The sequence below is a fragment of the Sinocyclocheilus anshuiensis genome, unplaced genomic scaffold (assembly GCF_001515605.1).
Source record: "Sinocyclocheilus anshuiensis isolate Anshui unplaced genomic scaffold, SAMN03320099.WGS_v1.1 scaffold180, whole genome shotgun sequence".
Taxonomy (NCBI): domain Eukaryota; kingdom Metazoa; phylum Chordata; class Actinopteri; order Cypriniformes; family Cyprinidae; genus Sinocyclocheilus; species Sinocyclocheilus anshuiensis.
The window spans coordinates 479,659-492,508 of record NW_015554093.1 but is presented as its reverse complement, the minus strand read 5'-3'; the positions used below and the strand labels follow the sequence as shown (position 1 = coordinate 492,508).

The following is a 12,850-nucleotide window of genomic DNA, read 5'->3' as shown; positions in this document are numbered from 1 at the left end:
TTGTTCATGACAGCTACAGATGGGGGAAAAGTGTATATGTAAGGTTTATTGGTTCATTAAGAGCGAAATTACTCAACACATGTCATCAGAAGGGAGTGAGATTGCAGATCTAAGGAGGCAAGTCACAAAACTTCAGTCAACTCCATAAACAGAAAGCTAAACAGACTGAGAAAACTCTGTTACTGCAGAATGGTGAGGTGCTCGATTTAAAGAAACCGATTGCAGAACTTCAGAGTCAGTTCACAAAGTTAGAATCCCAGAAGCCTCTAAAGAAAAAAAGAGACCTTTGTGAGACCAAACACACTCACTCTAAGCCCACTCAGCCAACCACTTCAACCATGGCCCAAAAGTCACAATAAAGACCTAAGCCAGGATATGTTTCCGCTGTGGCGAAGATGGACATATTGCATCTGCTTGCGAGAGTGATCCAAATCCATCTTTAGTAAATGAGAAGCATAAGCAGCTGAGGGAACGACCTGTGGGATCATCAGCAGAGTTCAGAGGTCTTGTGGTGGCTTCTGCTGATGCTGTGAGGAATCATTCTCAAAGTCTTGGGGTTTTGATGCCAGAAGATAAGACTTTATTATTCAGAGACAATAAAGCCGAGAGAACTCTGTAGAGCAATCTCTCGAGTCTGTGTCTGGACACTCTTTTATACAGTTTATGCTTTTAAGGCGTGTTCCATATATTTCTTACATCCTGTCGTTGTTTACCTTTTTTTGGCTATGCCTCCAATCTGTTTCCTGCAAGCAGACAGGAGGCCCAAATTTATGTTACTTTAAAAGAAGAGAAACATCATATATTTTTTGTCTCATGTCAAAACAGGATGTGCAGCTTTACCATAAACCGTATGTCTGCACATTCCATTTTCAACTTCACCATATGCAAGCATATGTAATGCAAAAACGTTGCATTCGAATTTTAGGTGTGCGTCAGGCAGCCTTATCAGTGGCGCACGAAATGCGACGACGATGTAAGTGTCATTACTTACGATGTAAGTGAAGTTTTTGCCTCACATGACCTTGATGTTGGGCAAACTGACAAAGTGAAGCACAGCATCAAGCTACATGATGAGACTCCATTCAAACACAGGGCTAGGCCCATACATCCTGATGACTTTGAAGCAGTTCGCCGGCATCTAGAAGAGTTGCTTGAGGCTGGGATTGTCCGATAATCTGAATCATCCTTTTCATCACCTATTGTAGTCGTCAAAAAGAAAAATGGTGATGTGAGGCTGTGTATCGACTATCGTAAATTGAACACACAGACCATAAAGGATGCTTATGCATTACCGAATCTCGAGGAAGCCTTCTCAGCACTCCGTGGATCCAAGTGGTTTTCAGTGCTCGATCTTAAATCTGGCTATTACCAGATTGAGGTTGAGGAGAAGGATAAGTCCAAAACTGCATTTGTTTGTCCCCTGGGGTTCTGGGAGTTCAACCGTATGCCCCAGGGTATAACAAATGCTCCTAGCACATTTAAACGCCTTATGGAGAGGTGTATGGGCGACATTAACCTCACTAAAGTCCTGGTATTCTTGGATGATTTGATCGTATTCTCAGAGATGCTGGAAGACCATGAAACCCACCTTTTGCATGTCCTAAATCGCCTGAAATAGTATGGATTCAAGTTTTCAGTAGAGAAATGTACATTTCTTTAGATCTCTGTTAGGTATTTGGGACATATCGTATTGCAGAATGTCATGGAAACCGATCCTCAGAATATAGTCTATCAAAACCTGGCCAAGTCCCAAAACCCTCAAGGAATTATGTTCTTTCTTAGGGTTTTCTGTCTATTTTCGCCGTTTCATCCAAGACTATGCCAAGATTGCGAAGCCGCTAAACGACTTAACTGTCGGATACCCACCTCTCCGTAAGAACTGTAGAGGCAAAAATAAGAGCACATCCTATCTAAGTCCCAAACTTCCTTTCGGAGGAAGATGGACAGAAAGTTGTCAACAGGCTTTTGACACGCTCATATATACACACACATATACATATATATACACACACATATACATATATATATATATATATATTTGACCTGTTTTTTATTTATTCATCAAAAATAAGAGAAATTCCATGAAATTCCGCATTATACAGTAAATTCCGTTTTTATGACTGGATTCCGCGATTCCGTCCATGTTTTCTGCATTGCGGAAATCATAGGGCCCTACTAATGTTGCAAACTAATATGATAAGCTCATTGTGAGAGTAAAAGACCAGGGCATTTGAACTTTGTGTCAGCACATCATAAATAGAACGAGGCATCAGTTTACTGCATCCAGTGTAGACAACATCACTGATTATAATGGGTTCTATTCTACACCGGACTCGAGCGGCGCGACAAAATAGGTTACATCGGCCACGCGATGTGATGTGACCGATGTGATAAGCATGAGTTCTGGGCCGCGGCGCGGCCGGTATAAGCATTGACTGAATGGCCGCGATCAGCTCCAGTGGCCGTAACACAGACTTTAATGCACTGCAGACGCGAGCCGATGCGCTGTTCAGCTCTAGTCTCTAACGTCACTGAATCTGCTGTTAAAAATGAGCCATCCATTCATCATATCATCATGCAAAACTCAGAATCAGAATCATTGTAATGTGACGATCAAATATAGGTGTGGGTGGATGGCGGGCGGATAATTTGAAGCAGCGGACTTGGGTGAAGTTTGAGCTCATCCGCGCATCTCTACACTACAGTGACCTGGGTCACCAGTAGCAAACAATGGAGCGCGCTCTGCTGGACAAACTAAGTAATTACACCACTCAGAAGCATTTAATCTGCGTAATATGATCTGTAAAAAAAAATGTTCATATCGGTGGCATATTCGCCGATACCGATATATCGGCGACAGGCTCATATTTCGGCCGATAATATCGGCTAAACGATATATCGGTCGGGCTCTACTCATAGAGAAAATTACCACAGCGCCCGTATTAGGGTTTGCTGATCCCAAACTGCCATACGAGTTGCACACTGATTCCAGTACCACTGAGCTAGGTGCTGCACTTTACCAGCAGCAGGGAGGCGAACTGCGTCCAATAGCTTTTGCCAGCCGTGGGCTTTCAAGGAGTGAGGCTCGTTACTCTGCCCATAAGCTTGAGTTCTTAGCTCTGAAATGGGCAGTCACTGAGAAGTTTGCTGATTACCTATATGGAAATCATTTAAAAGTGGTTACAGATAGCAACCCGTTGACTCATGTATTGACATCTGCTAAACTAGACGCAACAAGATACAGATGGCTTTCCGCTCTGTCTACATTCTCCTTCACAATTCAGTACAGGCCGGGAAAACGCAATCTTGATGCGGATGGGCTGTCTAGGCACCTGCATGGAATGCTTACCAATGATAGAGTATCACAGAAAGAGCAGGAGCGTATTAATCAGTTTACCTTGCACCACTCACATGGGGAAAGTGATTCCATATTGGTCCCCACTGATGTAGTCCAAGCTCTCAGTGACAGACATCTGGTATGCTCAGCTGAGGATGGTAATTATCTTCCACTTATTGAGTCCCTTTCTTTGAGTTCAGAAGCAATCCCAGAGACCTATGAGTACTTTGAAGGTCTTACAGTTGTTCCCCAACTGACAGTGCAAGAGCTAAAAGACAAACAAACAGCTGACAAAGCCATACAGGAAGCAATCTTACAACTGGAATCAGAAAAAAACGTTCTTACCTGTACTGAGGGGAGAGCTGCCGGAACTCCCATTCCTTCTGCGAGAGTGGAAAATGTTAGAGTTGAGGGATGGTATTCTTTATAGAAAGAGGGTGGTCTATGAACATACAACTTACCAGCTCATTCTCCCCAAAGATCTGAGGCCTATTGTCATGGAGCAACTGCATGACAACATGGGTAATTTGGGTGTGGAGAGGACCCTTGATCTTGATTGAGCTCGGTTTTATTGGCCAAGGATGGCCACAGACCTGGAGGTGAAGATCAAGACATGTAATAGGTGTGTGTGCAGAAAGATTCCACCTGAAAGAGCAGTGACATTAGCGAATATTCAGGTTTCTAGGCCGCTTGAGTTAGTATGTATGGATTTCCTATCTTTGGAACCAGATCGTACTAATACAAAGGACATCTTGGTGATAACTGATTATTTCACAAAATAAGCTGTAGCGATCCCCATATCAAATCAGAAGGCTAAGACAGTTGCAAAATGCCTTTGGGAAAATTGCATTGTACACTATGGTGTACCTGAAAGGCTTCATAGTGATCAAGGGCCTGATTTTGAGAGTAAGACCATCAAGGAGTTATGCGAGATTGCTGGTATTCGGAAAGTTCGTCAACTGAACACAGTTGAGTATCCTGGGTACTCTGAAAAATGAAGACAAAACCCATTGGAGAGACTTTGTGAAGCCTATTGTGCATGCATATAACTGCACTAAACACGAAACCACAGGATTCACTCCATAAGAGTTAATGTTTAGCCGGCAGCCTAGATTGCCCATAGATCTTGCTTTTAGAGTACCTGCCATAATGATTTCCATTCCCAGTATGTGAAAACTTTGAAAACTCATTTACAAGAGAGTTATGAACTTGCCAGGAAGAATGCAGCAAAGGTTGCAGCAAGGAACAAGACACGGTATGACAAGAGAGTGACAGAGTCTTCATTTGATGTGGGTGATCGAGTTCTTGTCAGAAATGTGCGTCTCTAAGGGGAAGCACAAATTTGCTGATAAATGGGATTCTGAAGTCTACATTGTGGTAAACCGTGCTGGAGAACTTCCTTTTTATACTGTAAAACCAGACGGGAAAGAAGGACCTTTGCGGACACTCCATAGGGACTTATCATTGCCTTGTGGTTTCTTGTCACCCCATGTGGAGGAAAAGAAAATGGCACCCAAGCCGCAAAGAGGACGAGCAGTGCCAGGAAAAGTTAATCAGGAATAGCCCGAGAGTTCAGAGCAATGTCTGGATTTTGATGGAGAGGACAGTGATTACTTTGTTCAAGAATTCGAACCCAGTTCCGAAAACAGTCTAGTGAGATCCGTTTAGGAGTATGAAGTCATTAGAGCACCAAGAGATGTTCCTCTCAAAGATGTCGAACCTGTAATACAGATGCTACCTGATTCAAACCCTGCCAGAGGCAATGTCGTTGATAGTATGCATGATATATACTTACCTGAACCAGGATACTCACCTGAAACTCAGTCTTCCTCTGGACCATCCTCTGTGCACAGTGAATTGATACCTGAAAGGAGAAAGTTGGAAGAGAGAAGTTGTATGTCTGAAACCAGGCAACAAAGTATGAGTTCACCTTCTAATTCTAGAATGGAAAATGAAACTGGCAGAGAACAAAATGGAAAAACCATACCCTATGTTTCAGTGGAAGGAGACAGAGAGGATCCAGTTGAATCTGAAGCACCTGAGGAAGATACAGAGTCAGATGAATGTGAAGCTGGAAGTAGATTAAGGAAGTCCAAAAGGGTGAGACAGAAGTCCAAAAGATTGATTTACCCTGAGTTGGGCAATCCCATGATATCTATTATTCAATCTCTTTTGCCAGGGTTGAACACAGCTTTCATTGAAACCCTAGTAGAGCAACCCAGATCGGTTAAACACCATAAGATGTAAGCCCTAACACTGAGTGCCAGTTATAATCACAATGCAAAGGGACTTGCATAGATTTAAAGAGGGGAGGATGTAACCCATGTTAAATGTGGTGCCTACAACATAAATAATAGTAATATAATTGTACATTGCAATTATACTTCCAATTAAAAAACTGAAGTGATCTATTAATATACATAGCGATTTAATTATGTATAGATAAAAAATTAATCAGTATTATAATTGAGCGCAGAAAAATGTGACGTAGTGCACATATGTGAGTTGCGTATGACATAAACCGATGACTCACGGTAGTGCGAGAGATGGAATAGATAGAAACGAGATGGAAGATAAACATGCTAAGAGATCGTTGAATAAAAATGATGTAGAAATTGATGTAAAAATCAGCAAAGCAGAAGCAAAAAATATTTTTTGTTACGTTGTGTCAAAGGAAGGCAGACGAAGGCAAAAAGGTGCCATTTCAATAAACTTGATTTAATAAATCCAAGCCAGAAAACCACAAGATAACACACAACTAAACTTAAAGTAGAACGGACAAAAGCTAAGGGGAGAACTGAGAATATTTGTAGGGGAACAAACAAAGGAACTGATGAGTTAATGAATCAAAACACAGGTGAACAGAATGACAATTAGGAAACTAAGTAAAACTAGGTCACAGGGGAACAGGTTAACTGAAAACACAATGAAAACCAGGACAAAAACTAAACATAACCCTATTATTAAGCAAGCTGTTATTAAATCTTGGCAACATAAATGGGATACGGAGAAGACAGGTAGACATCTGTATAAAATCCAAAAGAAAGTTGGATTTCAAAATAATGAGACTGTAAGTGATTTTAAAAGAAGAGAAGAAGTAATAATAGCAAGATTAAGATTAGGACATTCATCTTTAGATGGAAACTTACATAAAATCAGGAAACATCCTTCTGTATTATGTAGATCTTGTGGCGAAATTGAAACAGTTGCGCATATTTTATTACAGTGTAGAGCATATAGTAAAGAGAGACAGATGCTGGAAACAAAGATACAATCAGAAGGTGCAAATAATATGACATTAGAACTAATATTAGGTAATAGAAAATTCAGAAGAATGATAATAAGTTATCTAATAGACACGGGAATCTTCATGAGAATATAAGGAATAATTGTATGTAATTTTATTTATTTATTTTTATAAAGCCTTCTCATTGTTACTCCACACTCCAGTTCAGTTGGTGACGGTAATGCACCAAAGGTTGGCTTGCCCACCGCCAATGAACGCTAAAAGAAGAAGAAGAAGAAGTCCGAGAGATGTGATGAGCACGAGAACACGAGAGCGATGCAGAATGATTAAAAATATTTATATGGTTTAAAATTCATTTAAATACGGTTAAAAACAAACTTAAAAATCCTTGATGGTTGATGATGACTCATTTTAGAGTGATGATTGCCAATTTGAGTGCCGATGTTAGCTGATTGTGAAGCTCCCGTGAATCTGAAGCAGTTGTTTAACGAACTGTTAAAAACGGGATTTGGTGAGTTATACTGTATGTATTTTATTTTCTTTGAAAGATGTATTTTAGGTTGCTATGTAGGGCTGAACGATTAATTGCATTTGCGATAATATCGCGATATGAAACAACGCGATTTTTCAATCGCAGAGGCTGCGATTACACGGTCACGTGACACGCGAGAATAAAGCGGTGTGTTCAGGTGCGTTCGACTTGAAGCACCGCTAAAGACGGCAGTCAACGAGAGTAGCCGCTTGCAGTCGAGGGTGGAGTTGAAAACGGAGCCGTCAAGCCGGACACTTTCTGCTCCCGTTCGCCGGTTCAAGTCGGACAAAATTTCTAACCGGCATGCACTGCTTCAAGTCAGCCGCCGATCGGTTTGCGTGGCGCCGCAAGAAGTCGAACGCACCTTGCGATTACACGGTCACGTGACACGCGAGAATAAAGAGGTGTGTTCGACTTGAAGATCAATCGCTGTATGACATCAAAGTACGGCGAGAGAAAGCATTAGGAGACGTCCGCTCTCTTATAGCTCTCCCAGTAGCCTACTTTGATGACACACCGATCGGTCTAAGCAGCGCAGCTTCATGTCGAGCGCGGGCCATCAGCAGAAAAAGAAAAGAAATAAAACAGTAAACAGCCAAAGGACGTAACTTTAGAATGGGAGATGGATTGGTTTGTGAAAGGGAAGAGAAAAGCCATAGATGAAGTCGAACAGACCCAGGCAGGTGCTGGTCATTCAAAAGCTAAATGCAGAAAATATGACGAGGCATATCTTGCTCTCGGCTTCGCGTCGCATCCAGTGTACACAGTGTCACTGAATGGTTTCTACTGTATTTTGCCGCTCGTGACCGGTGTAAACACGGTGTTTAATGTCGTTGGTGAGGAGGAGGAAAGACTGTGTGTGTCCTATGCCTTAGCGGACAGCATGAAACCCACAAAAAAAAAACAAATAAATAACAGAGAGAGAATAATAATAATAAGTTATTCTCTCTATGCTATTTTTCAGTGTTTCAAGTGATGCAGGTGTTTTTTTCCCTGTAGGTTTTTTAAATTAAAAAAGCATACATTTTTCATAAAATTAATTTGTTTAGTGAAATTATTTGGTAGTCTGAGGTGGAATGGGGATTCGGGAAAGGGGGGGCTAATTTTTTTTATAGGTTTAAAGGGGGGCGCGACCAAAAAAGTTTGAGAACCACTGGTCTAAAGTTAACATACTTTTAAGTTGTTTAAAAAGTGCAGAGCACATGTTTACATATGTTTATTACAGTGACTTTGAATTACCTAAAGTAGTGTGTTAAAGCAAAAGATTTGTTTTTATATTTCTGCAATCTACTTTAGTTTGTGTGATTTGTTACTGACTTTCATATTAATGTTTACACCAGGCTTATTTAAACATAATTATTACATGCTTACAAGGTTGGAAGTTCAACAAATCAGTCAATGTACTGTGATTGTAGTTGTTAAATAAAAATGTCATTCATATCAATTCATGCATCACCTAATTTCATCGTAACATATAGGCCTTGCCTACAGAAAAGAACATTTATGTTTAATCTATCTAATATTGTGTTGGTCATACTATACAATGATTTATAGCTTGTCTTTGTTGAATAATACAGAACATAAAGAGCTTTAAAAAAATAATTGCATATTAAATCGCAATTAGATTATTTTCCAAAATCGTTCAGCCCTATTGCTATGCCTATCGTTGTGTACACTTCAAAGATCGTTTGCATATTTTCTCAGTGTTAATATGAATTATTGTGAAATGTTGAATGATGTATTCTGTTTAGTTATGAATATTAATTTGCACATCCTCAATATTCTGTTAAGAAGACACTCCTTGCTCATGAAAGTTGAGATGGATGTTTAAACAGTTTAAAGAGCAAGAAAAGTTTAAAAGAAATTGCATTGAATGTTAATGAAACTGTTTTGGTAAAACAGATCAGGTTTATTGCTTGAGTGAAAAAAAAAAAAAAGACTTTATTCAACAATTCATCTCCTCCACATCACCCTGGTGCCATTTTGGAGAGTATCCGCTGGACGTAAACAGCGTATGCTGTTCTGTGTCAGCTGCGTCACGCCGGATCTGTTTCCTACGTTGTTGTGATTTGATCTGAATGGAAACAGCGTATTTGTGTGACGCAGCTGACACAGAACAGCATACGTTGTTAGCTTCATAATTTTTGAGTTGTGGGTTGAAGCGACCACCCCCACGGAATGCAATTGGGCTAGTTATGAGTAGCAATTGGGCTAGTTATGAGTAGCAATTGGGCTGGTTTTGTTTGGCAGACCTGGCTGTACTTTCTGCATTCATGCTGATAGCTTGTCTTCAAGCAAGCAACATTGGTTAGTGGTCTTACCACAAAAGATATAATCAGCTCAGTATGCTGCTGACGCCAGTAGCACTCACCACATTTCCGTAAGGTTCAGAAATGTAAAAATAAATAAATAGTAGATAACTTCTAATAGCATAGATTACCATATATGGCTGTGTAAATGTTTATTAGTTGAAATATTACAGCCACCCTCTTGCTCTTTTGCTTCTGAAATCTTCATGGGATTTCATCTTTTCATTTTCTGTACTTAGCCAAATATTATTTAAAACATTCTACACAATAATCTTAAATATTCTTGTGACTAATCCTTCAGTTAAACCTGTTTTAAACATAATTTTAATTTGTTTGTATTCTCATTGTGTTCTCTACATTGGAAAAAGTAAAACACAAATAAATGTACATAAAAGAGATCAAGAATTACATTAATTATTAGTATTTATTTGATATTTTCACATTTTGGTCACATTTATATGAAATAAGATAAAATATTTAAAATATTGCTGGTTTGTTACTAGTTGGTAAATCTAAGGCAACCTGAAATCTAAAAAACAAAAAAAGAAAAGTTATATTTATAATCAGAAAACCAATTTTATAAACATAACACAGCTTAATAACTATCTGAACAAACGACTGAACAATATAATAAGTAAAGAAGACATACAACAGATTTAAGAAATGGGGTTCAACAAATATTGGATATTTTTTTTAGCCTGCAAATAAATAGCAAATTGTGACAAAATAAAGAAGAAATATTTTTGTACACTGTTTTTCTGCTGTATAGATTGCACTGCACTGTTCTTTTTAAATCTTCCTTTTATGTCCATTTAATATATAATTTTTCATTTTAGCTAATTTATTTTAATTATAATTTTTAATTTTATTATGATTATGATTTTTCCTTTTTATGATTACTGATTGTTTTAATCCTCTTTCTGTAAACCACTTTGAATTACCATTGTATGAAATTTGCTATATATTAATTAACTTTCCTTGCCTTGCCTATATTATTTAACATATTATAAATCACTAATAAAAAAAGCTCATTTGTGACCATATAAACGCATTTGTACTAACAGTCAGATGTTCACAACAAAAGTTGCACAATCCAAACATCACTTGAGTTACTTAAGGCTTAAAACACATCTGGTCAACATCGGTTGGAGAATGTGCTGATGAGCAGCCCACCACCTACAATCAGCAGAACACCGGCCACCCATCCTACATAGATGGAGGCTCCCAGTTCTCCTTTTCTCCCCGCTATTGCTTGAGGATTATAGAAGTCCACGATGATAACATATGCCGACCAGCTGACAGCAACAAGGCACAGTACACCTGCAACTATAAAGACTGCACCAGCTGCTCTTCCAGTGTTAGTCTTTTTAAGCCGCTCTTCTCTATAAAAGTTGGTGCAGTCGGCTCCAACAACGGACAGTCCAATGGCAACCACACTGACTGCAACAGAGGCACAGATCAAAGCTCGAGCTGCCTGGAGATCTTGAGTAAGAGCCAGGATGGAGTCATACGCTTTGCACTGCATGTGACCGGTGCTCTGTAGGACACAGTTCATCCACAAGCCTTCCCAGAAAACCTGTGCTGTCACGATGTTTGCTCCCACGAAGGCCGTCACTTTCCACATAGGCAATGCACACACCAGGATAGTACCGCACAGGCCCAACACAGCCAGACATACAGCCAAGATTTGTCGTCTCCTCATCTTTTACAGAACAAAGCCAATTCATCTGCAATAAAAGGGAGGAAAAACGTTGTAGTTGTGAGCGCAAACGACTATTGACAAAGTGAATGCTCTTCCTTGTTGTACCTCAGGTATTGGTATTTGAACAAAGAGAAAGCAAAGCAAGGGGAGGAGACCCATATAGAGTTTCCTGCTCAACTTGATTCTTCTAATCAGTAAAGCCACAATAAGGACAGATTCATGGAAAAAGTACAATTCAATTATTTTAAGCAACAGCTAGCCTAAATTGAAAACACTGAAATTGGGCATGGCTTCACCAAAACAATAGTTCATCCAAAATAAAAATTCTAGTTGTGTCCCAAATGATGCACTGTACTCTACGTACTCAACAGTATAGTGTATGAATTATATAAGATTAATTTGTCATCCAACATCAGGAACACTTCCTCATCCAGTATAAAGCTGCGGCAGTTGAGTGCATAAAGTGTCCAACATTATACATTTTAGTTAAGTACATCTTCCAGGCATTTTAAGTGCACTTTTACGTTTTGGAATGTTCAGTGTGAACACACTACTCGCACTATTTATACTAAAAACAGCAGAATAGTGCACAAGTATGCAAATTGGGATGCGCCTTCTGTCTTTATTTACTACTAAACTACCCTAAAGCTCATTCCAAACCTGTATGCGGTTTATTTTTCATTTGTTTTCATAAAACAACAGTTCATAGAGACTATATGCTCCAAAAAATGTTATTTCCAAGTTTTCTGAAGTCATATATAGTTTTATGAACAAATGACACTTTGTAACTATAGAACACTGCAGTAACATATTTTTAGGCTAGCCTGGAGCTTAGCCCTGGTTCCCTTTGACAAAAGTTTTTTTTTTAATTATTGCTGAAAATGAGGTCTGTGACAAACAACTTTTGTGAATTTTAAAAAGCTAAATGAAGGCTGTAAACAAACTATACCACCGTTACATGACTAAGCTTCCATCAACTCTTTATTTAAACAAATGTTTTCCCTGAAGGTTTTGAGTTCCCGTTCAGTGCGATGTTTAATGCCCCCAACAACCTCTCATTTAGCCACTTGTTAGCAACCAACCTTTTCAAGACAAGAGCTTAAAACACTCACACACACAAGGATTACTGATGTATATGTCTTTGAATAAAACTGCAAAGCTCTTAGTTTGTTAACCACAGTCGTTATCTCAGGCATTTAAACAAAAACCCATTTAAAAAAAAAAACATTGACTTCAGGACAATGAAACTGGAAGTGTAAAATGCAAACTAATTTCCTGGTTTTTGCCTACAAATATACATAATTCTATTCTGATAATTTTCACTTGCCCTGCAGCTATTAAGTATGGCTCCTATGGTGCAGGTTTCAAATCATGATATGTTAATGTCAAACCTCTGGGCCAGCTGCATTATCTGCTTAGACTAAAAAGTTACTCATCTTTTTTTACTTCAGGACTGGTCATAACTTTAACGTCAGTTGCAAAAAGGTAGATTGGTCTGATTTGAATCTAAAAAGAAAGACTGATTACCCCTTTGGCTAACAGACTTAACAGGTTTGCACAACTGCCCCTGCAAGAGCCACATCTGATTTGAGATTTAGCATCTTTCATCGAAAGCAACATACAAATGGGGTGGGGGTGTAACACCAAGCTAGCTTACATATGGATTTTGAAAACTTTGCCTTATGCATGCCATGAGGTTGAATTTGAGAATCACTAGATCTTA

The 12,850-nt window shown here is 39.1% G+C and overlaps 1 protein-coding gene across 1 annotated transcript; it reads right to left on the bottom strand.

Moving 5' to 3' along the window:
- Positions 1 to 10,407: 10,407 nt before the first annotated feature.
- Positions 10,408 to 11,204, bottom strand: LOC107669334 (claudin-4-like). The gene has a single exon (XM_016461502.1). The coding sequence runs from the start codon at positions 11,125 to 11,127 to the stop codon at positions 10,561 to 10,563; it is 567 nt and encodes a 188-aa protein (XP_016316988.1). The 5' UTR covers positions 11,128 to 11,204; the 3' UTR covers positions 10,408 to 10,560.
- Positions 11,205 to 12,850: the final 1,646 nt, after the last annotated feature.

Coding starts and splice junctions, on each gene's coding strand:
- LOC107669334 (XM_016461502.1), bottom strand. CDS start 11,127: ATGAGGAGACGACAAATCTTGGCTGTATGTCTGGCTGTGTTGGGCCTG.